The sequence below is a fragment of the Coregonus clupeaformis genome, chromosome 21 (assembly GCF_020615455.1).
Source record: "Coregonus clupeaformis isolate EN_2021a chromosome 21, ASM2061545v1, whole genome shotgun sequence".
Taxonomy (NCBI): Eukaryota; Metazoa; Chordata; class Actinopteri; order Salmoniformes; family Salmonidae; genus Coregonus; species Coregonus clupeaformis.
In genome coordinates, this window is record NC_059212.1 from 39,242,589 (window position 1) to 39,268,246 (window position 25,658).

Sequence of the window (25,658 nt, forward strand, 5' to 3'; positions counted from 1 at the left end):
CATTGAGTGCAGTCTTAGTGCCAGCATCGGTTTGTGGTGGTAAATAGACAGCTACGATAAATATAGATGAAAACTCTCTTGGTAGATAGTGTAGTCTACAGCTTATCATGAGATACTCTACCTCAGGCGAGCAAAACCTTGAGATTTCCTTAGATATTGTGCACCAGCTGTTGTTTACAAATATACATAGACCGCCACCCCTTGTCTTACCAGAGGCTGCTGTTCTATCCTGCCGATACAGTGTATAACCCGCCAGCTGTATGTTATTCATGTCGTCGTTCAGCCACGATTCGGTGAAACATAAGATATTACAGTTTTTAATGTCCGGTTGGTAGGATATACGTCCACTTTATTATCCAGCGATTGTACGTTGGCCAATAGTACCGATGGCAAAGGCAGATTAGCCACTCGTCGCCGGCTCCTTATCAGGCACCCCAATCTCCTTCTGCGATATCTCCATCTCTTTCTCCTGCGAATGACGGGGATGAGGGCCCTGTCGGGTGTCTGGAGCAAGTCCCTCTCGTCCGACTCATTAAAGTCAACGTGTTATGTTTTACCCGCTCAGTTTTCCACCAGAAAGAGTAGAACCATCTGACCTGGTTTTACTCTATGATTTGGCTATTCATCGTTTTTTTCAAATGTTTCTCAAAAAAAGTAAATTATAATAAGGAATAGTTTCAACATATTGAAATGAAAGTTCAGTTCACGTAACAGGGTTGGCTTTAAAATGAGGGACAGACGTAAAATGAATCACTAATCACATGAAACAAAATAAAAATCTTCAGAAATGACTTTGTCAAAGCAACAAAATAACTAGGGCTTTACAGGAACCAGGTTTCCTTCCAACTTTTTTATGTGAGTAAAATACATGTCAGATAAGGCCTGATGGAAACAGCAAATTTGTTGGTAAACTTTCCAAATGTTGACAAAACTAAATACGCTAGACAAGGTGGGATCTTTTTGTTTGTAAAATGAATTATGCGAGAAATGACGGTGACAACGCCTTTTATTAGTAAATATTGATATAATAAGCATATGTTGTGTGGTCCTCCCATGCGGTTTTATTAAGCTACAGATGAAATGTTATGAACTTCACAGCGTGGTGAAAGTGCACAGTGATTAGCTTGATGCTGTTTTCCATTAAATATTGAGGGTCTTCTTCTGGTGACATGATGATCGATGCTTGGCTGCCGTTTGACAAATGAATATAATCTCGCTCTTTTGTCCATAATAATCTCATCATGCAGTCTAGGTAGCCAGCCTACCTGCAGTGTATCTGCCATTGGTTAGAGCGCACGTGCAAAGACCTGAGTGGGCACATTCGCTATACCTACAATGCAAAATGTGTATGTGACAAAACGTGATGAAAACCCATTTAACTTGTATTTTTTATTCGGTACATGGGAATTGAACCGCAAAACTGATATTTATGTGCACTATGTCGTCATGCGCAGCGTTTTATCCGCAACAAGTCAATTTGATGGAAACTGGTGGGAAAATGAGCATATTTTCAATATTGGTGCACAATTTCTACTTCAAATATCAAAGGGACGCAAAAGGCACTCATTTTGTGGAACGACCCATAATATCACATTTCAACACCTACGACAACCAGTACCAATACATCATTGCTTAATCTTGTCACTGAACCCAATCTATTTCATACTATTTATAATATCGTATGGGGAAATATTTTGTTGGCTCTTGGCAACATTTGTTGATCATCTTGCTACTCAGGCTTTAAAATCAGTGCCTTTTCATTGCTACATCTTGAACCGCCGATGGAATACTGCTACATTAATGCACAGAGAGGAAAAACTGAGAAGCCGCTGGTCTTAGTCCTATGAACACGCACACCAGAGAGACGTGTTGACAACATGAACAAACACGCCACAAATATATTCCCACTCCCAGGCAGGCCCACCTCTAGTCATGTTATGTTACGTCATGTAGCATAATGAGAACTACAGCTGTCAGTAGCTGTAGTATGAGCACTGGGCATGCTATGTTATCTAATGACGTGTGACTGACTATGGTAACTAGTGATTGGGGAGGGGGAATCGCTACATTTACATATCGCAATATTATTTTAGACGATATTATATCGATGCGTTGACTCCAAGTATAGTTTTCTTTTTTTGCTAGGTAGCGTTAGCTAGCACTAGTCAGCTGTACCTGCACCAAAACTCAGGTATTTCTCATCCTATAGCTTGTTCTCGTTCTTCTTTTTTAAATAGTGAGCCAACATGTTTTCAGCACATTTATTTCCATGACTGATCAAAACTCATTTTCTCATGCTCTCTCTTGTCTCTGCAGCTGACATATAGTGAGCAATATGTTGGAACATCAAATCTTGGGCTTTCCCTGACTAAAAAAAATCTTGGTAAACCGAAAGTCGTCTGTTCTTTCGACCAATGATTGGTCAATTTTTAAACATGTATTTTTCCATATAGTCACACCCTATGTGTTTTAATAAAATCAACTATATGCATTGAGCTTGTCTAATGCTTTAAGCTTACTGTTTGATGAAATAAGACACAAATGACTCAAGAAGGAGCCAGAGATCTAGATAACCAGAATAAAAAAACCTTAACCTTACCCAACCATTCTCCTCCCTCTCCTGCTGGCTTTCACAGATTCTGCCATTACTCTCCTGAAGTTGCCGGTAATAGGCTACACAAGGAGTCGGCAACCTTTCTCATGTGGAACGCCAGTTTATCTTACCATTTCTACCGATCTACGTGCCAGTTATGGTTTACATATGCACATTTTCGTGGAACAGTTTCATTTATAATAACGTCTTCATAACTCAAAATCATTGTCATGTCGTTAATCAAAGTTCTATCCAAATCTAAATAAAAATGATACAAACCTAAAATGTAACTTCCGTTGCCAACTATGTAAAAATAGCCTACATAAAGCCAACAAATAAAAACATTGCAGCCTGCAGGTAGAAAATATCCTGATTTTGAAATAAATATCCTATAAATCATATTGGCTACGCTTGGCCTGTCTGCAATGAACTTGAAACATCGCATCAACTATTAACTTGGGTCCGGCCTGAAGCTTGCATTAGCGAACTTGCAACATTGTATAAAATATTCTGGGCCCTCAGAGTTTCCCGAGCTCGGGACAGACACAGCTGTAGGCTATTTGCGCAAGGGATAAGAAGCAGTGCTTGACTTGGGCAGGAGCTCACCGGAGCTGAGTACCGACACCTCACATTTTCTGCTGCTTGAGCTCCTGTACCTCTTATAGAATATTAGCTCAAAAGTATTGTGGAGCTCCTGCATCTAAATATAAACAGTACCAGCACCCAAAATGAGTAGCGGAACCTATTTCAGGCCAAGTCAAGCACTGATAAGAAGTAATCAGGTAGACCTTTTTTATGATGTTTCCACTGGATCAGAGAATGACATTTTTCCCTTTCACACGGAGTGGTTATCGAAAGGGAGAGAGCTGGAAAGATTTTTCAAATATATTGAGGAACTATTGTCATTCTCAATTATCTAAAAACAGACTTTGTTTCCTTGCTGTTTGAGATGAAGAAAACATTACTTTGAGAAGCTCCACAGGTCATTAGTGGTGGTGCGTTAAGCCACTCAGAAGTCCACTCCGACAATGAGAACGGTAAAAGGAAGAATAAAATATTGAAGGAATTAACAGAAATTACCGTAACCAAACAAACATTGTAGATTCGAAATTATAGGAATTAACGGTAAATGTACTACTGGTGATATACTGTATGTAATGGGGAATTGATAGACACTAACAATCAAACGCAAACAATTCACACAATGAAGTTATGAAACAATGAATGTGCACAAATTGGCGGGAGAGAAGTGCATTCTGGGCGCTGTATGGTCAATCCGACGTCTGCGTTGGCCATGCAGCATTTATGGTGATACGGCCTCTGCAGAAGTCAGGGCATTCATACTTCTTGCGCTTCACGTGGGAGCAGTGCTGAGCTGTTGTGAAGGAAGTTTTCAAGGAAATTAGTTAGTGTTTATACAGGATGTACCGCCCCCACCTACCGTCAACCAATCATGTCAATGCGGAGCTATACAGAGCCCTCCACATTGTTACAACATTTGGAAGGCACGTGGCGATGCGGTACGGAGCTCGATTTGGCCTCTGCATGCCTCCGGAGGCGCCGCAATTGCGTCAATCCCTCCATATGGACCCACTGGCAACATTTTCGGATCAAGCATAAATTGGCTTTTAGTCTAGGCCTCCGCAATGGATTAGTTCACTGAGATGGGCGCAAATAAATATATATACAGCTCTGGAAAAAATTAAGAGACCACTGCAAATCTTATTTAACAAGGAAAAGCAATAGGACCAGCTGGATGGCAAAAACTGTGCTAATAGTACTTCAAAAGTAATATTAATCAGAAAATAACTATTGACCATGCCAGAAGAGGAAAGTTTTGAGTGAGGAAAAGAAGGGTTCAATTCTGGCTTTACTGGCAGAGCGATACAGGGAGCGTCAGGTTGCTTCCATCCTTAAAATTTCAAAGACGGCGGTTCATAAGAACAAGGTCAAGCAGCAGACATTGGGGACAACAAAGCTACAGACCGGCAGAGGGCAAAAACGACTCTCTACTGACCGGGATGACCGCCAACTCATTCAAATGTCACTCAACAACCGTAGGATGACATCAAGTGACCTACAAAAAGAATGGCAAATAGCAGCTGGGGTGAAGTGCACGGCGAGGACGGTTCGAAACAGGCTCCTAGGGGCAGGGCTGAAGCCGTGCAAAGCTAGAAAAAAGCCCTTCATCAATGAGAAGCAAATAAAAGCCAGGCTGAGGTTTGCAAAAGACCATAAGGATTGGACCGTAGAGGACTGGAGTAAGGTCATCTTCTCTGATGAGTCCAATTTTCAGCTTTGCCCAACACCTGGTCGTCTAATGGTTAGACAGAGACCTGGAGAGGCCTACAAGCCACAGTGTCTCGCACCCACTGTGACATTTGGTGGAGGATCGGTGATGATCTGGGGGTGCTTCAGCAAGGGTGGAATCGGGCAGATTTTTCTTTGTGAAGGACGCATGAATTAAGCCACGTACAAGGTTGTCCTGGAAGAAAACTTGCTTCCTTTTGCTCTGACATTGTTCCCCAACGCTGAGGATTGGTTTTTCCAGCAGGACAATGCGCCATGCCACACAGCCAGGTCAATCAAGGTGTGGATGGAGGACCACCAGATCAAGACCCTGTCATGGCCAGCCCAATCTCCAGACCTGAACCCCATTGAAAACTTCTGGAATGTGATCAAGAGGAAGATGGATGGTCGATGGTCACAAGCCATCAAACAAAGTCGAGCTGCAATAATTTTTGCGCCAGGAGTGGCATAAAGTCACCCAACATCAATGTGAAAGACTGGTGGAGAGCATGCCAAGACGCATGATAGCTGTGATTGAAAATCAGGGTTATTCCACCAAATATTGATTTCTGAACTCTTCTTAAGTTAAAACATTAGTGTTACTTATTTTCTTTGCATTATTCGAGGTCTGACAACACTGCATATTTTTTGTTATTTGGCCAGTTGTCATTTTCTGCAAATAAATGCTCTAAATGACAATATTCTTATTTGGAATTTGGGAGAAATGTTGTCAGTAGTTTATAGAATAAAACAAAAATGTTAATTTCACCCAAACACATACCTATAAATAGTAAAACCAGAGAAACTTATATTTTTGCAGTGGTCTCTTAATTTTTTCCAGAGCGTGTGTGTGTGTGTGTGTGTGTGTGTGTGTGTGTGTGTGTGTGTGTGTGTGTGTGTGTGTGTATGTATGTGCTACTGCTCGACTAAAGAAATCTCGGCCGACCAACAGCCTATTGACCTGTCGACTAATTGGGGTCAGCCCTAATCAAATCGCAATCAAATTGCAGTTTTGAATTGCAATACATATTTAATTGTGAGAATCGCAAAAAAACATATTATATCGGCACATAAGTATCGAGATAATATCGTATCGTGAGGTCCCTGGCAATTCCCAGCCCTAATGGTAACTTGTAGTTTCACAACAAAAAGATTATTGCCCCAGTAGGACTGAGGTGGCGGGTATTACACACAATATAGCCTATTGCGCACTGATGAGTTTAAATCGAACTGGTATGGTTGGCAACGGGCTTGATGTGTAGTTGAATCGTGTGTAAAACTGCTGGTATGGCACAAAAGCCTGCACACACTGTGGGTCTCCATGACTTAAAGAACACTGCTATGAAGATGGATTGACTAACCCATCTGCTGTGTTCATGTAGTGACATACAGTGCATTTGGAAAGTATTCAGACCCCTTGACTTTATCCACATTTTGTTACGTTACAGCCGTATTCTAAAACTGATTAAATAAAAAAATCGTCATCAATCTACACACAATACCCCATAATGACAAAGTGAAAACAGGTTTGTAATTTTTTTTGCAAATGTTTTAAAATTACAAAACTGAAATACATTATTTACGTAAGTATTCAGACCCTTTGCTATTAGACTCGAAATTGAGATGAGGTGCATCCTGTTTCCATTGATCATCCTTGAGATGTTTCTAGAATTTCATTGAAGGAGGTCGAAGGAATTGTCCGTAGAGCTCCGAGACAGGATTGTGTCTAGGCACAGATCTGTGGAAGGGTACCAAAAAAGTTCAGCAGCATTGAAGGTCCCCAAGAACACAGTGGCCTCCATCATTCTTAAATGGAAGAAGTTTGGAACCACCAAGACTCTTCCTAGAGCTGGCCACCTGGCCAAACTGAGCAATCGGGGGAGAAGGGCCTTAGTCAGGGAGGTGACCAAGAACCCGATGGTCACTCTGACAGAGCTCCAGAGTTCCTTTGTGGAGATGGGAGAAGGACAACCATCTCTTCAGCACTCCACCAATCAGGCCTTTATGGTAGAGTGGCCAGACGGAAGCCACTCTGTAGTAAAAGGCACATGACAGCCCGCTTGGTGTTTGCCAAAAGGCACTTAAAGACTCTGACCATGAGCAACAACATTCTCTGGTCTGATGAAACCAAGATTGAACTCATTGGCCTGAATGCCAAGCGTCACGTTTTGAGGAAACCTGGCACCATCCCTGGATTTGTTTTTTTTAATCAATTTTAGAATAAGGCTGTAACGTAACAAAATGTGGAAAAAGTCAAGGGGTCTGAATACTTTCCGAATGCACTGTATTAGCCTTGGAGACAGCTGCACTAAGTCACATGGTGAACGAATAGGCTCTACAATGAGTCTGTTTGATTTTGATGACCTGCCAATCAACCCAATGCTTCTGGTGCTTGTTTGTGTGCGCGTGCGTGTCTCTATCTGTGAAAAAGTGTTCCTGTCTGTCTGCGACTGCGTTTTGTAACTGTTTTAATGTGTAAAACGTGTGCTTATTTATGTAGTGTATAGAGAAGGAAACGGTCTGTGGTTAGGTCTTCTCTGCTGATACAGGGCTAACCAGAGTAAGCTGCTACAGAGGAAGTGAGACTGAATGACCTCAAGACTTTTACTGCCAGGAGTAGCCTAGTCATGTCCTTTAATGAACCAGCACAGACTAGAGGAGAGTACACGTTCTCCATCATGAGGTCCATGCAACATTTCACTTCTATATGCTACTGTTCTGTCTGAATTAGGACGGCTTTGTTGTGATGGAAAAGTCATGTCCCGTGCAGAATGGATGTAAAAGACTTGTATTGAACGTATTATTCTCCTCCCTCTCCTTCTGCCTGGTCCTTTTGTAGATGGTCAGTGAGAAGGTGGGAGGTGCAGAAGGAACCAAGCTGGATGAAGACTTCAAAGATCTGGAGAAGGTAAGTGCTCTCTCCCAAACACACAAAAATACATTCCTATTAACCTATGATTGGATTCCTATTGATCAGTTTTGTCAGAGTAGATTGTACATTCACTGTCTCTCCCTCTTCCCCTCCCCACAGAGGGCAGATGTGACCAGTAAAGCGGTTGTGGATGTCATCTCTAAAACGTCTGAGTACCTGCAGCCCAACCCAGCTTCCAGAGCCAAGCTGACCATGCTGAACACGGTGTCTAAGATGCGGGGCCAGGTGAAGAGCCCTGGCTATCCCCAGGCTGAGGGGCTGCTGGGAGAGAGCATGGCCAAGTTCGGACGAGAGATGGGAGAGGACACCAACTTTGGTAAGAAAGAGATTGATTTCATAAACTACCATAAAAGTTTGTGTCCTAGCCTTTGGCTCTCAAAATACTGAATTCCAGGTGCGTTTGTGTGTGAAGTAGGGACCACGTACTCAACAGAAGAACCTTGTCCTTTGTTGTGGCCGGTGAGGGGATACCCACTCTCATGTAACTGTTTGTCCTGTAGGTGGCGCCCTGGTGGACGTGGGCGAGTCCATGAAGAGGCTGGCTGAGGTCAAAGACTCCCTGGACATCGATGTCAAACAGAACTTTATCGATCCATTGCAGGCCGTCGTCGACAAGGACATCAAAGACATCCAGGTAGAGACCTAGAATGAGATGAATGAGGGATTCTCAACTCTCCCCCAACGTTACACATTTTTGTTCTAACCCTGCACAATAAACTAATGGAGGGCTCTCTCCTCCCTCCTCAGCACCATCTGAAGAAGCTGGAGGGCAGGCGTCTGGACTACGACTATAAGAAGAAACGCCAGGGGAGGATCCCAGACGAGGAGCTGAGGTCAGCCCTGGAGAAGTTCCACGAGTCCAAAGAGATGGCCGAGAGCTCCATGCACAACCTGCTGGAAACTGACGTGAGCCATACCTCAGGGGTCAAGGGTTAGAGTTGAGGGGTCCAGGGAGTCATGCCAGAGACGGACAGCCACAATCAATCAATCTCATTTTATTTGTGTAGTGCTTCTTACAAATGAATTGGTCGCAAAGTGCTTACTTTAACGGCAACATATGTGCCTAAACTGGTCAAAAGCAACTAGAAACAGCAGTAGCAAGGAAAATCTCTTTAGTTAGGAAGAAAGAGAGGCTATTTTCTATTGGTTGGCTGGGTAGAAGTTCAGAGCTAGTATGACTGTCATGCCATATGAGGCTTCATACTCCCAAACCATAATGCCCAGTAGGGGCTTCAACATCTGTTATCGTTGGCATTAACACGAGCATTGGCATTAGCATTAGCACTGGCGGTAGCATTGGCATCAACGTTGGCATTAGCGTTGATGAGTATTTCAGGACCAGAATGCAGTAAGCTTGCCACGACTCCATAGCTAGCGAGTGGAACAGTTATGTAATGTCACAGTAATGTGTATTAGGTGACAATTCTAGTTTTCCACTATGACACTGCAACCTAAGAACGTGTCAAACTCGTTTGAGATGGCCTGTCTCTGGTAATGACCTTTTTATTTCATCAGGTGAGGGGACTGAGTACAACACGTGTTAGTGGCGTGTTAGTCAGAAACAAAGCAGTTTCGAGAGTCCGAAAATTGACCTGAGGGTGTGGGGAGAACAGAAGTGTAAATTTACCATAGTAATGGCATTTCTAGTCCAGTCCCCCTGGTAATGGCATTTCTAGTCCGGTCCCCTGTATTGATCAATCTGACTGGTCTCTGTGCTTGTCTCTAGGTAGAGCAGGTGAGTCAGATGGCTTCTCTGGTAGATTCCCAACTGCAGTATCACAAACAGGCTGTGCAGATTCTGGAGGAGCTGACTGACAAACTCAGAGACAGGTGGGTCAGCTGTGTGTGTGTGTGTGTGTAGACTTCTACAATTCAGTTGAAGCTGTCTGTGTTGGTTGTCATTGTGTGTGTGTCCGTGTGTATTTACATGTGTGACTGATTCATCCCCACTGCTGTGTGTGTATCAGGGTGAACGAGGCCCAGTCTCGCCCCAGGCGTGAGTACACTCCTAAACCCAAAGCCTCCTTTGATTACGAAGAGCAGGAGCACTCAAATGGAGAATACTTCCCCCCTTCATACTCCTCAGGTAAGACTGGCCCTTAGCTGTGTGTGTGTGTCTCTGTCACTCTCTGTGTCTCTGTGTGTGTCTCTCTCTGTGTGTCTCTCTCTCTCTCTGTGTCTCTCTCTCTCTGTGTGTCTCTCTGTCTCTGTGTGTGTCTGTGTGTCTCTCTCTGTGTCTCTGTATGTCTCTCTCTCTGTGTCTCTGTATGTCTCTCTGTATGTATCTCTCTATTGTAGTCTTGTCTCACCAGCCCAGAACTGATCTTTCTCTATGTATAAATCCCCCCTTGTAGATGTCTCGTCCTTCCACAGAACACCGTCCATGAAGAACAGTCGACACTGTGAGTGTGTGTGATTCTGTGATTGAGGGTGAAAGAGTGGCAATTAAAACATGGTACTTAATCTCACTTCAGTCCAGGAGAGTGTTTTACTAACATGGAATGGTGTGTGTGGGATGCTTTAACCCTTACCACAGCCGACTCACTTCAGTTCACTTCATTGTTGCAGCAATTCAGCCTTTTTATTTTGTATTTAGTCTTTTTTTACCCCTTTTTCTCCTCAGTTAGTAGTTAGTCTTGTCCCATTGCTACAACTCCCGTACGGACTCGGGAGAGGCGAGGTCGAGAGCCATGCGTCCTCCGAAACACGACCCTGCCAAGCCGCACTGCTTGTTGACACACTACCCGCTTAACCCGGAAGCCAGCCGCACCAATGTGTTGGAGGAAACACTGTACAACTGGCGACCGAAGTCGGCGTACCTGCGCCCGGCCCGCCACAAGGAGTCGCTAGAGCGCGATGGGACAAGGACATCCCGGCCGGCAAAACCCTCCCCTAACCCGGACGACGCTGGGCCAATTGTGCACCGCCTCATGGGTCTCCCGGTCGCAGCCGGCTGCGACACAGCCTGGGATCGAACCCGGGTCTGTAGTGACGCCTCTAGCACTGCGATGCAGTGCCTTAGACCGCTGCGCCACTCGGGAGGCAATTCTGACATTTTGCATGGCAATATGCAATGAATTTTTTTTATATATTTTTTTTTAATGCGCTGACGAGGGAAAACGTTTGTTGACGTGTGGCTTGATTGAGCCATATTATGCGGTAAATATGCGGTAATTGGTTGAATTTGCGAGCCCTCTTTTTGTACTGCGGTGATGGGTCAGTTTTATGTGATAATATTGCTATGATTTGACTGTTTAATGTAGAACTAGTGCAGTGATTGGTCAAATTTGCAAGCCCTCGCATAATATGCAGGGAATTGTTGATTTTGCAAAATAATTTGCGATCACAGAATCGCGGAATCCTGGAGGGACTAAATTAACCCCGCGCACTGGATCTGGTAACAGGTAACGTCTCCCTTCAACCCTGTGAGCCCAGCGGTTTGGACGTTTCTGAAGTGTTCTGGTTCCTCTCCTGCCTCTCCCTCATCTAAACTCTAGAAGTGGTTCTGGTTTGAAAAGCAAAGCTGCTGACCCCGTTTCAGAACGTCAAATTAAAGTTTCCTTTCTCTCTTCAACACATTCCTCCCCCTTCCTTCTCCCCAGCCTCTGAGCCGTGCGCTAAGGCCCTGTATGACTTTGAGCCGGAGAACGAGGGCGAGCTGGGCTTCTGCGAAGGCGACGTCATCATGCTGACCAACCGCATCGACGAGAACTGGTTGGAGGGCACGATCCGCGGCCAATCAGGATTCTTCCCCAACAACTATGTGGAAGTGGTGGTGCCCCTGTAACACTGAGAGAAAGAGAGGAAGGGAGGGATGAGGAGGGAAGGAGGAAGAAGGGAGGAGAGCGGTAGATGAGAGGGGCATCTCAATAGTCTAAAGTGGCCTCCTCCTCCTGTTCAAAAATGCAGGACGGAAGAAAGCAGTTCCTACAAGGAAATATCAGTACGAAAAAACGAGGCGAGAGGAGGTCACTTTAGATTATTGAGATTCACCTAAAGATGGATGGTAGAAAAAGTGGGAGGAAGAGGAAGATGTTGATGGAGAGAAAGGTTAGCACAAGGAAGGTGTATCTTCGTTTTAATTCTCTGTGCACTTTCTACACTACACCTCCCTTAACGGGACATATGGAGACGGGGTTACTAGAGGAGATGTTTGTGTCATTATGTGTGACCTGTACCCATGAACACTACCAGAGGTGTGCTGTGAGCAGACCTAGAAAAAAACCTGCAACAAAATTGCCTTGAAATTGTTGCCTTTAATCACCAATTTACTTTATTGCCCTTAATTCTAGGCTAAATGGTTAAATATGTTTTGTTCTTCCACAATTGGGAATCATTGCACCAAAATCGGGTTAATTTTAATGCACACTTTTTCTTATATAAAAAAAAATCCACACACCAATTATTTTCCTCCCTGACTTGGAGAGTTAGATGGATCTTGGCTTAAGCTGTCCAATGCTGCCCTCTGGTGGTCTAAGCCTGTTATACCTTCAGGAGTAGGACGAAGTTGCCCAAAGAGACTGATCTAAGATCAGTTTAGTAGGTTTCCCCCTAAAGGTTAAGGTTAGAATGTGGGAATGGTAAGCTGAACCTAGAACTGTGCCTACGGGCTAGTCCTACCTGGAGCAGATCTACTCCTTTACATCAGTGCAGATTTGAATGGTTATTTTTCTAATCCATCCCATACCTGTTAAATGTGATTGTTCAGCTTTTCTCTGGGTCTAAACTTACGTGAATAGCTTGCCTGTTTGTACTTAAGCCAAAGTGACCATTTCCTTGGCAAGGCAAAGATATGGTGTTGTTGGAAACAGTTGGGCACCTAGGCTAGTGAATAACTGTAAGGAATGGTCATTGTCTGTTGGCATACACAGCTCTGCAGGTCAGTTATACTATGGCTCTAAACACTATCTCCGTTTAGTACTGTTACAGCTGCTAGGCTGCCTTTCATAGACTCTGAAAATCTAAATTGCTTTCTCCTCGTCTCCTTCTCAAACCCATTGGATGAGAACGCCAGCGGTCTGTCCCCTCTGACCTTCTCATCCAATGGGTTTTGAGAAGGAGAAGAGGGTGCGAGGAGTATGCAATTGAGATCTTCCTTTTGTCTGCTATACCCCTTTGCCTTCCTCCCCCTCTGTCTGTGTCTTATTTATGCTAACTCTTATATGGTCAGATGATCAAAAATTGGGAACTTTCCATTACCTAGTGCTTTGTTCTGATTGTGTTGTGTTCTAACTCTGATTTGGAGCAATCTGCTCCTTCTGATGTAACCCTGTGTGCCTGAGGGCTGAAACCAGAGTAACAGTGTAGAGTGACCTATGATTAACTTGCTACAGTCGGTCTGCATACTGTGCGTGTGTTAGTGGTGCGTGGGTCTGCTGTTTGTTCACCTGCACCCACCCGAAATTGCTAATAACCCATCTGCAACCGCTTGACTATATGTGATCAATTGAAAGTCTGAGGCCCGCCCCGACCCTAACCCGCAAATATAGGAAATGTGCTATAGGCTACAGTCAAAGACGGCAGAATTGTTTTGCCTTATTTAGATATGTTTCTGCTTATAATTCCTGACATTTTGGTAGGCTATTTGTTAGTCGACTTGTCAATAATTGGATACATACAGCTTCTCTTCTGTCATTATATGTTGCCATAGAAGACTAAATAAACCCTTGCTCACTAGAATGTCATAAATTGATAGAACGAATGCTTCAATCTAGTTAACATCGGTAAAGTTTTCTGTCATCTTCTTTCACAGAGCAAAGACACATTTTGGGGGGAAAGATTTTCTGTGCAAGATTTCCAAATGACATCAATTTGACTGTTTGCAAGGAAATAGAAAGCTGTGAAAACGACCCAACATGTTTCTGACAAGATTTCAGTTCGGCTTGGATGAGTATTTTATGTGGTTTGAAATACAAGCATTCGCATTCTCTCAAGATGCTGAAAAAAAGAAATCATATTTCTCCACTCCTGTTCCCAAGTCCAAATTGTTCCTACATTTACTGTATCGTTTTATTGCAGGAAATGCTTCATTCGGCAGGAGTTAATATTATGTATTTGTGAGAGGTTATAGACCTACATACAGTCAGTGTCCAGATTTCAGTTTCCATTTAACCCATCTAAACAGTAGGCAACAGTTCCCTTCACATGCCATAGGCCTATTTGAAGTTCCCGTCTTGTGACTGTCGAATTTGTTTAGTGCCTCACAATCATCACACATAACATAGCCGGCACTGCTATCATCCTCGTTTACCACTTCACCAAATCTGTCCCAAACATTTATTTTCTGGCCCTCCTTTCGCAGCGTTTCCCTTATTGAAACTCCGACATTGTTATTTTTGCCTCCATGGATTGCCGTTGTTATGCCTGTTCCTAAAAGTGATTGGTGTGTAGGCTATTTGGCGCGTACAGTTAGGCCCTAAAGTTTAGGTTTTTGCACTAATGCCAGATAGCCTAAAATAATGAAAGAAAAACTTCAATGTAGCCTAAAGATATAAATTAAACAAGAATTATACATTTATGGATTTTTTAAAGGTATTATTTTGTCTTTATTCAACCTGCCCGCCACCCACCTGCCCTTCATCCACACAATATTTAATGACCCTAAACCCGTCCGCCTGGATGATATAACCGCGGGGGCTGCGTGTAATGAGTCAACCTGCGCATAACCAGAGTGTGTGTGTCAGAATGGTCTGTCTGTCTCTCTGTGCTTTTTGACACTGCTGGCCATGTCTTGGAGAATGTATTCAGGTTTTCTAGAGCTTCCTTTAGAAGTGCATGCATTTACACATGCTGCCAAAAGGAGATTTGAAAGAAGGGTCGTTTTGTATTTACACGTGTCACCCCCATGGTGGTAGGTAGAAATAGGCACAGGACAGCTTAACCCCTCTCTCCACTCCTACCCTTCACTCCTTCCCTAGAACATGCAGCTTGCTACCAAAAACCCCTCATATCCTATGTGCATTAACTAAGCATGTTCCTCCTAACTTAATGTTTACATGTCTCTTGTCTATTGGGCTATATTTGTTGAGTTAACATGGTTTGGGTTTTAGTGCCTCTGTCAGTGTTTAGGTTCAGGTGTGGGTTATCACGGCCCATTAGCCTAAATAAAAGGAACTAGGCAGGCAGGGGGGAAAGGGGCTCAGGTTGTGCTAAGTACCTTGTTTACCGGTGTCTGAGTAATATAACAAAGGGCTCAGATCAAGTATGTCCGTTTTTTGCGGACGTGTGTGTCGTGGTCTCCAACTATTCTAATGCCGTTGGTGACATTCTATTTATGTTTTTCACTCTACATTCGAAGATGAGTATTTCTACCAAATCCCACAGGAGTACCATGTTATTTTGATATTACGAAAATAAGTATTATTTTACTTAATAATAATAGCTTGATTTTAATATACAGAATCATATTGTAAAGTGCCCATTGTAATTTGCTCGTTGCCTGCATGTGGCTATAGGTTATGCGTCTTGCTTCAGCGATGATGCCTCATTTTGAGGTTCCGTTTTTTTGGTAACTGTGACGCTCTCCGCGGATCAAGGTTTGAACCAAGGCAGAGTTAAATTCTGGATTAGCTTTATGTGGATTATCTTTATATTATCTTTGTATTGTCATGTATAATCTCCTGTGTATTGTATATTTTTGCCACGATGTAAATGGGGAATGCTGTGCCTCTTAAATAAATATGAAGGAAAGTGAAGTGGCCCTCAGTCTGCTGGTTGTGTCTTCAGGTTTACAATTACTTTTACATTTACATCATTTAGCAGACGCTCTTAACCAGAGCGATTTACAAACTTATGATAGCCAGTGGGACAACCACCTGTTTTTGTTTTTTTTACGGGGGGTAGGGGAAGAAGGATTACTTTATACTATTCCAGGTATTCCTTAAAGAGGTAGGGTTTCAAGTGTCTCCGGAAGGTGGCCAGCGGTCAAGGATGAGTTGATAAGCGGGGTGAGGTAAGGGAGATGGATTGATTGTTTTCTTTTTGGGGGTGATGTGAATGATACCCACATTTTACATATAAATTACACTTTTCAGTAAAGTTTCTCTCATTCATTCTTTAAGTATAGCTGTCTATTATACACATATTTTGATTGACATTCTCCTGTAGGTAGCCAAAATTAATAGCGTCATCTAATCAGTGGTTTCAAAAACAAGTAGATTGTCAAAAAATACATTAATCTGTCGGGTTTTGGAATACATTTCCAAGCAGGTGTGTGTGTGTTAGACTATTCAAGCAATATATTTGCGATGTCACAACCAATCGCTCACCCTACTGAAGAAGCCTAACCAAATCAATCAACGCAAACTGCACAATAAACCACACAATGACATCTCCTATACTGACTGACACATCTACAGTGGGGGAAAAAAGTATTTAGTCAGCCACCAATTGTGCAAGTTCTCCCACTTAAAAAGATGTGTCAGTCAGTATGACAGACAAAATGAGAAAAAAAATCCAGAAAATCACATTGTAGGATTTTTAATGAATTTATTTGCAAATTATGGTGGAATATAAGTATTTGCTCAATAACAAAAGTTTCTCAATACTTTGTTATATACCCTTTGTTGGCAATGACACAGGTCAAACGTTTTCTGTAAGTCTTCACAAGGTTTTCACACACTGTTGCTGGTATTTTGGCCCATTCCTCCATGCAGATCTCTAGAGCAGTGATGTTTTGGGGCTGTCGCTGGGCAACACAGACTTTCAACTCCCTCCAAAGATTTTCTATGGGGTTGAGATCTGGAGACTGGCTAGGCCACTCCAGGACCTTGAAATGCTTCTTACGAAGCCACTCCTTCGCTGCCCGGGCGGTGTGTTTGGGATCATTGTCATGCTGAAAGACCCAGCCACGTTTCATCTTCAATGCCCTTGCTGATGGAAGGAGGTTTTCACTCAAAATCTCACGATACATGGCCCCATTCATTCTTTCCTTTACACGGATCAGTCGTCCTGTTCCCTTTGCAGAAAAACAGCACCAAAGCATGATGTTTCCACCCCCATGCTTCACAGTAGGTATGGTGTTCTTTGGATGCAACTCAGCATTCTTTGTCCTCCAAACACGACGAGTTGAGTTTTTACCAAAAAAGTTCTATTTTGGTTTCATCTGACCATATGACATTCTCCCAATCCTCTTCTGGATCATCCAAATGCACTCTAGCAAACTTCAGACGGGCCTGGACATGTACTGGCTTAAGCAGGGGGACACTTCTGGCACTGCAGGATTTGAGTCCCTGGCGGCGTAGTGTGTTACTGATGGTAGGCTTTGTTACTTTGGTCCCAGCTCTCTGCAGGTCATTCACTAGGTCCCCCGTGTGGTTCTGGGATTTTTGCTCACTGTTCTTGTGATCATTTTGACCCCACGGGGTGAGATCTTGCGTGGAGCCCCAGATCGAGGGAGATTATTAGTGGTCTTGTATGTCTTCCATTTCCTAATAATTGCTCCCACAGTTGATTTCTTCAAACCAAGCTGCTTACCTATTGCAGATTCAGTCTTCCCAGCCTGGTGCAGGTCTACAATTTTGTTTCTGGTGTCCTTTGACAGCTCTTTGGTCTTGGCCATAGTGGAGTTTGGAGTGTGACTGTTTGAGGTTGTGGACAGGTGTCTTTTATACTGATAACAAGTTCAAACAGGTGCTATTAATACAGGTAACGAGTGGAGGACAGAGGAGCCTCTGAAAGAAGAAGTTACAGGTCTGTGAGAGCCAGAAATCTTGCTTGTTTGTAGGTGACCAAATACTTATTTTCCACCATAATTTGCAAATAAATTCATTAAAAATCCTACAATGTGATTTTCTGGAAAAAAAAATTCTCAATTTGTCTGTCATAGTTGACGTGTACCTATGATGAAAATTACATGCCTCTCTCATCTTTTTAAGTGGGAGAACTTGCACAATTAGTGGCTGACTAAATACTTTTTTCCCCCACTGTATCATAAGGTCGTGCACGACAGCCAGCTTTTGGCGGATATCCATGGCGATATCTCATAAGAGGAAGGCATGTCATCAGCCAATTACTAAGTGCCCCTTTAATCCTCGGTTTGCCCAGCCACACTCTGTGCAATAATAGTGTTAACATGATTTTTAAATGACTACCCCATCTCTGTACCCCCACATACCATTATCTGTAAGGTCCCTCAGTCAAGCAGTGAATTTCAAGCACAGATACAACCACAAAGACCAGGGAGGTTTTCCAATGGATCGCAAAGAAGGGCACCTATTGGTAGATGGGTAAAAAAAAAAAAGCAGACATTGAATATCCCTTTGAGCATGGTGAAGTTATTAATAACACTTTGGATGATGTATCAATACGCCTAGTCACCTATACAATAAGTTGGGTGAATTTTGGCCCATTCCTCCTGACAGAGCTGGTGTAACTGATTCAGGTTTGTAGGCTTCCTTGCTTGCACACGCTTTATCAGTTCTGCCCACAAATGTTCTATAGGATTGAGGTCAGGGCTTTGTGATGGCGATTCCAATACCTTGACTTTGTTGTCGTTAAGCCATTTTGCCACAACTTTGGAAGTATGCTTTGGGTCATTGTCCATTTGGAAGACCCATTTGCGACCAAACTTTAGCTTCCTGACTGATGTCTTGAGATGTTGCTTGAATGTATCCACATAATTTTCCTTCCTCATGATGCCATCTATTTTTTGAAGTGCACCAGTCCCTCCTGCAGCAAAGCACCCCCACAGCATGATGCTGCCACCCCCGTGCTTCACGGTTGGGATGGTGTTCTTCGGCCACCCTTTTTCCTCCAAACATAACGATGGTCATTATGGCCAAACAGTTCTATTTTTGTTTCATCAGACCAGAGGACATTTCTCCAAAAAGTACCATCTTTGTCCCCATGTGCAGTTGCAAACCGTAGTCTGGCTTTTTTATGGCGGTTTTGGAGCAGCGGCTTCTTCCTTGCTGAGCGGCCTTTCAGGTTATGTCGATATAGGACTCGTTGTACTGTGGATATAGATACTTTTGTACCTGTTTCCTCCAGCATCTTCACAAGTTCCTTTGTTGTTGTTCTGGGATTGATTTGCACCAAAGTACGTTCATCTCTAGGAGACAGAACGTGTCTCATTCCTTCCTGAGCAGTGAACAGCTATATAAGTGAAATAATCTGTCTGTAAACAATTGTTGGAAAAATTACTTGTGTCATGCACAAAGTAGATGTCCTAACCGACTTGCCAAAACGATAGTTTGTTAACAAGAAATTTGTGGAGTGGTTGAAAAACAAGTTTTAATGACTCCAACCTAAATGTATGTAAACTTCCGACTTCAACTGTATCTTTCTCTATCAGCGTTTGAGAATGGAGAGAGGATCCTACACTGTGCCCCCTCCAGCCCACTGCCCAAAGCCCCCACCCTGCCCCCCAAACAAGGTACCCTGAAATTCTGCGCTCACACACACACACACAACAGGTTAGAGCCTTCAGATAGATATCCTTTAACAGACCACATTGGGAAACACACTCTGCTTGCTACAGAACTGTTCTGTTTTTCCAGGTGTAGAGCGATGGAAACCTCTACCAAGGTCTCCCGCTCCCGACCGCCGTATCCTGTCAGCTGTGACATCACCAGTACCGTCATCACCCAGCAGCCCAATGAGACGGCTCATTTTCTCCCCCTGCTTGGCACAAAGAGAGTGGCATTTTATAATCTGATCAATGTGTTCTGACACATGCATACACACACTCATACTACAGAGATCTCACCAGTGTCTCTCTCCCCTCCCCGTAGGCCTCGCTGAGGAGCTTAAAATTAAACTGGAGAAGAGACGGACCAGTCAGGAGTGACTTCCTGTTATAGCTTGGCCAACCAAGAGAGCTCTTCCACCAGCAGCAGAAGGTCTCTTCTCTTCATGTGCCTTCTGACTGGTGGACCACAGAATAGGTGCACAACTCTGGTCCTCATAGATCACAGTCCTGCTGGACCCTTGGACTACAGTACCTCAAAGTGCTTCACACCATGTTTGGGTCCACCTGAGCTGTGTTCAGCAGCCTCAAACTTGACAGTTTTCAAGAAAAGAGACCCAGTGGGGTTGAGCATTGGCTGAGCACACAAACACAAAGGACCAATGACTGAGCCTGTTATTACTCTGTTGTTACGATTGAGCCAATGTCTGTTGTCCTGCTGCTGATGTAGCTAACGACTGGAGAGAGAGAGCGACACCAGAAGCCTGAGAAACCAACCTAGAGAGACAGACAAGAGACTAGAGCAGTAGTCGCCAACCCTGGTCCTGGAGAGCTACTGGGTATGTGTGCAGGCTTTTGTTCTTGCCCAGCACTAACACACCGTCATCAACTAATCAAGGCCTTGATGATACGTTGAATCCTCTGTGTTAGTGCTGGGCTGGAACAAAAGCCTGCACTCCCTGTACACCACTAGGACCAGGGTTGGTGACCATTGAATTAGAGATTTGCGTATCTAGTTGTTCTCGTGCATCTAGAATGCCAGTGGTCTAATCTGTTGTATTATGTTGGTACTATGGTGTTATGGTGCTGTAACTCCACCTGACTAAACATTACTCTCTACTGTATTGGTGCTATAACTCCACCTGACTAAACATTACTCTACTGTATTGGTGCTATAACTCCACCTGACTAAACATTACTCTCTACTGTATTGGTGCTATAACTCCACCTGACTAAACATTACTCTCTACTGTATTGGTGCTATAACTCCACCTGACTAAACATTACTCTCTACTGTATTGGTGCTATAACTCCACCTGACTAAACATTACTCTCTACTGTATAGGTGCTATAACTCCACCTGACTAAACATTACTCTACTGTTTTGGTGCTAAAACTCCACCTGACTAAACATTACTCTCTACTGTATTGGTGCTGTAACTCCACCTGACTAAACATTACTCTCTACTGTATTGGTGCTATAACTCCACCTGACTAAACATTACTCTCTACTGTATTGGTGCTATAACTCCACCTGACTAAACATTACTCTACTGTTTTGGTGCTATAACTCCACCTGACTAAACATTACTCTCTACTGTATTGGTGCTATAACTCCACCTGACTAAACATTACTCTACTGTTTTGGTGCTATAACTCCACCTGACTAAACATTACTCTCTACTGTATTGGTGCTATAACTCCACCTGACTAAACATTACTCTCTACTGTATTGGTGCTATAACTCCACCTGACTAAACATTACTCTACTGTTTTGGTGCTATAACTCCACCTGACTAAACATTACTCTCTACTGTATTGGTGCTATAACTCCACCTGACTAAACATTACTCTACTGTATTGGTGCTATAACTCCGCCTGACTAAACATTACTCTACTGTATTGGTGCTATAACTCCACCTGACTAAACATTACTCTACTGTATTGGTGCTATAACTCCGCCTGACTAAACATTACTCTACTGTATTGGTGCTATAACTCCGCCTGACTAAACATTACTCTACTGTATTGGTGCTATAACTCCACCTGACTAAACATTACTCTCTACTGTATTGGTGCTACAACTCCACCTGACTAAACATTACTCTCTACTGTATTGGTGCTATAACTCCACCTGACTAAACATTACTCTCTACTGTATTGGTGCTACAACTCCACCTGACTAAACATTACTCTCTACTGTATTGGTGCTATAACTCCACCTGACTAAACATTACTCTCTACTGTATTGGTGCTATAACTCCACCTGACTAAACATTACTCTCTACTGTATTGGTGCTATAACTCCACCTGACTAAACATTACTCTCTACTGTATTGGTGCTATAACTCCACCTGACTAAACATTACTCTACTGTATTGGTGCTATAACTCCACCTGACTAAACATTACTCTACTGTATTGGTGCTATAACTCCACCTGACTAAACATTACTCTACTGTATTGGTGCTATAACTCCACCTGACTAAACATTACTCTACTGTATTGGTGCTATAACTCCACCTGACTAAACATTACTCTACTGTATTGGTGCTATAACTCCACCTGACTAAACATTACTCTCTACTGTATTGGTGCTATAACTCCACCTGACTAAACATTCATCTCTACTGTATTGGTGCTATAACTCCACCTGACTAAACATTACTCTCTACTGTATTGGTGCTATAACTCCACCTGACTAAACATTACTCTCTACTGTATTGGTGCTATAACTCCACCTGACTAAACATTAATCTCTACTGTATTGGTGCTATAACTCCACCTGACTAAACATTACTCTCTACTGTATAGGTGCTATAACTCCACCTGACTAAACATTCCTCTCTACTGTATAGGTGCTATAACTCCACCTGACTAAACATTACTCTCTACTGTATTGGTGCTATAACTCCACCTGACTAAACATTACTCTCTACTGTATTGGTGCTATAACTCCACCTGACTAAACATTACTCTCTACTGTATTGGTGCTATAACTCCACCTGACTAAACATTACTCTCTACTGTATTGGTGCTATAACTCCACCTGACTAAACATTACTCTCTACTGTATTGGTGCTATAACTCCACCTGACTAAACATTACTCTACTGTATTGGTGCTATAACTCATGTGAAACCTTATTTTCTACTGTGTGTGTGTGGTAGGCGCAGTGTTTCACAAACTCGGTCCTGGGGGCCCACCTGGGTTCACGTTTTGTTTTTTGCCCTAGCGCTACACAGCTGATTTCAAATAATCAAAGCTTGATGATGAGTTGGTTATTGGAATCAGCTGTGTAGTGCTAGGGCAAATATCAATACGTGCACCAAGGGGGCCACCCAGGACCGAGTTTGGGAAACCCTGTGCTAGTCTACTGTATGATGCTATGACCTACTGGTGCTAGGACACTTTTTACTCCTCAAAGGCACAAGTTCTCTGTCCCCAGTCGCCACAAGACAAATAACAAACATAATAGATCTTAAGAAAATAAAGTATTTTAACATTGACTGCATTTGCTCTTCTTCTTTGGTGTTGTGGGCTGGGACATGAGCACAAACCAGTGGAACTGAAACCCTGTGGTCATTGACTGATGCGTTCATTATGAGGGTGTCCTCTAGTGGACTCTCTCCAGAACTACATTGTAAATTGTCTTGTAAATCTTTATGACCTATGTGTTGGTCAGTGTGAATAATATCTGTGTTATTTATAAGATGTCCTATTTTATAAAGAAAAAGTTTTGCACGAAAGAGCAATACTTGGTTGAGTTTGTGTTTTGGTGCATTAACAGGCCAGCAGGAAAAAGCAAAGGGCTAACTTGAATGCGAGCATCCCCAGTCTCAAGATCAAGGAAAAATATAGACTGTAATTCAGGTGAGAGCGATTTTCCCCTCTCATTGAAGCCACAAAGTTCAAGGCCGACCGCGGTACTTCAGGTATTGTTTTCAGAAAACAGTATCTCCCATTTTAATGAATGGGAAAATGGCAATCTTCGTGTAGATTTTGAGAGATTTTTACACCCGAAATCCATGTAACCGCTGTGAACGGCACTCCGTACGTGAGGGACTATACTCAATGAGAGGGGGCAGCACTGAGCTAGCCTGCAACTTCACTTCCTGGACAAGCTCAAATTGTGTTAAAATGGAATCCTTGGGCCGTCCCAACTCTGACGTCACCCCATTGAAGATTACATTTTAAGGGTTAAGGTCAAGTCAGAGGGTCTTACTTAATTACAAGGAATTCTTATCAGTTTACAAGATCCCTGTAACACCTACAGATTTTGCAATTGTTTTAGATACCATTCCCTCAGGTGTTGCTTTATTATTCAGGAACCTGTCAAGACCTGACCCTCAGAACATACCTACAATTAACCCTGTTGACACATCAGTAGGGAAGATTTGTTTTTCTTTTGGTCCATTCAACAACAATAGAGCTATACGAGCCTTGTTTCAGCAGGATGTTGTATCTCTACCTTATGTCATGCCTTATCGGAATGGTTTTATTGATAATATCTGTTGGAAAAAAGTTTGCATGTTGCCACACACATACCTACTTATTAACAAATTTAAGGAAGTTTCTTTTTAAATTATTCATAAATATTATCCTGCCAACCACTATATGAAGAAGTTTAAGAAAAACATAAATTATAATTGTACCTTTTGTAATGACCACCCAGAAATGGTGTTGCATCTTTTTTGGCATCGTATTCATGTAAGGAATCTGTGGCAAGACATCGGTAGAGTTATAATTGAACACATTTATTAATATTTTACAGTATTATGGAGAGATGTACTGCTTGGATTCTTTACCTACGATAGAAATACGTTGAAACAATTTCATGTAATTAATTTCATTATTCTTTTGGCCAAATGTCATATTCACAAATGTAAATGTATACATTTTACATTTTAGTCATTTAGCAGACGCTCCTATCCAGAGCGACTTACAGTTAGTGAGTGCATACATTTTTCATATACGAACAAAACCCCACATTTTCTTACCTTACAAAAAGAAATTGAACTATAGACAATTAAATACTCTACCAACAAAAAAGCTGTTAGAATTATAAGTGTATGTCTGTCCCTTAAGGTACTTGTGATATTGTACCCCCTAGCCCAATTGTCCTTTGCATATTATTTATATATACAATGGGGAGAAAAAGTATTTAGTCATCCACCAATTGTGCAAGTTCTCCCACTTAAAAAGATGAGAGAGGCCTGTAATTTTCATCATAGGTACACGTCAACTATGACAGACAAATTGAGAGAGAAAAATCCAGAAAATCACATTGTAGGATTTTTAATGAATTTATTTGCAAATTATGGTGGAAAATAAGTATTTGGTCACCTACAAACAAGCAAGATTTCTGGCTCTCACATACCTGTAACTTCTTCTTTAAGAGGCTCCTCTGTCCTCCACTCATTACATGTATTAATGGCACCTGTTTGAACTTGTTATCAGTATAAAAGACACCTGTCCACAACCTCAAACAGTCACACTCCAAACTCCACTATGGCCAAGACCAAAGAGCTGTCAAAGGACACCAGAAACAAAATTGTAGACCTGCACCAGGCTGGGAAGACTGAATCTGCAATAGGTAAGCAGCTTGGTTTGAAGAAATCAACTGTGGGAGCAATTATTAGGAAATGGAAGACATACAAGACCACTGATAATCTCCCTCAATCTGGGGCTCCACGCAAGATCTCACCCCGTGGGGTCAAAATGATCACAAGAACGGTGAGCAAAAATCCCAGAACCACATGGGGGGACCTAGTGAATGACCTGCAGAGAGCTGGGACCAAAGTAACAAAGCCTACCATCAGTAACACACTACGCCGCCAGGGACTCAAATCCTGCAGTGCCAGACGTGTCCCCCTGCTTAAGCCAGTACATGTCCAGGCCCGTCTGAAGTTTGCTAGAGTGCATTTGGATGATCCAGAAGAGGATTGGGAGAATGTCATATGGTCAGATGAAACCAAAATAGAACTTTTTGGTAAAAACTCAACTCGTCGTGTTTGGAGGACAAAGAATGCTGAGTTGCACCCAAAGAACACCATACCTACTGTGAAGCATGGGGGGTGGAAACATCATGCTTTGGGGCTGTTTTTCTGCAAAGGGACCAGGACGACTGATCCGTGTAAAGGAAAGAATGAATGGGGCCATGTATCGTGAGATTTTGAGTGAAAACCTCCTTCCATCAGCAAGGGCATTGAAGATGAAACGTGGCTGGGTCTTTCAGCATGACAATGATCCCAAACACACCGCCCGGGCAACGAAGGAGTGGCTTCGTAAGAAGCATTTCAAGGTCCTGGAGTGGCCTAGCCAGTCTCCAGATCTCAACCTGTTACGGATACAGGTATCCTGTGTTTTTGTGTGTTTCTCTCCTTCTGCCCTAATCACAGGTGTCCTGTATGTTCCTGATTGGTGGTCGTTGAGGTGT

The 25,658-nt window shown here is 42.8% G+C and overlaps 1 protein-coding gene across 3 annotated transcripts in view; it reads left to right on the forward strand.

Annotated features, from left to right (window-relative positions):
* LOC121535512 (endophilin-A2) overlaps positions 1 to 19,470 on the forward strand; it is a 29,081-nt gene extending 9,611 nt beyond the window's left edge. The window contains exons 2-10 of one of the 3 annotated variants that reach the window (XM_045205889.1): positions 7,722 to 7,790; positions 7,914 to 8,130; positions 8,315 to 8,448; positions 8,562 to 8,720; positions 9,541 to 9,644; positions 9,782 to 9,900; positions 10,169 to 10,216; positions 19,108 to 19,188; positions 19,313 to 19,470. In XM_045205889.1, coding sequence (XP_045061824.1) covers positions 7,722 to 7,790; positions 7,914 to 8,130; positions 8,315 to 8,448; positions 8,562 to 8,720; positions 9,541 to 9,644; positions 9,782 to 9,900; positions 10,169 to 10,216; positions 19,108 to 19,188; positions 19,313 to 19,470 — 1,089 coding nt within the window. Of the gene's footprint in view, positions 1 to 7,721; positions 7,791 to 7,913; positions 8,131 to 8,314; positions 8,449 to 8,561; positions 8,721 to 9,540; positions 9,645 to 9,781; positions 9,901 to 10,168; positions 10,217 to 11,416; positions 15,509 to 19,107; positions 19,189 to 19,312 lie in introns of those variants that run through there. The other 2 variants (XM_041842648.2, XM_041842649.2) reach the window with 2 other exon arrangements.
* Positions 19,471 to 25,658: the final 6,188 nt, after the last annotated feature.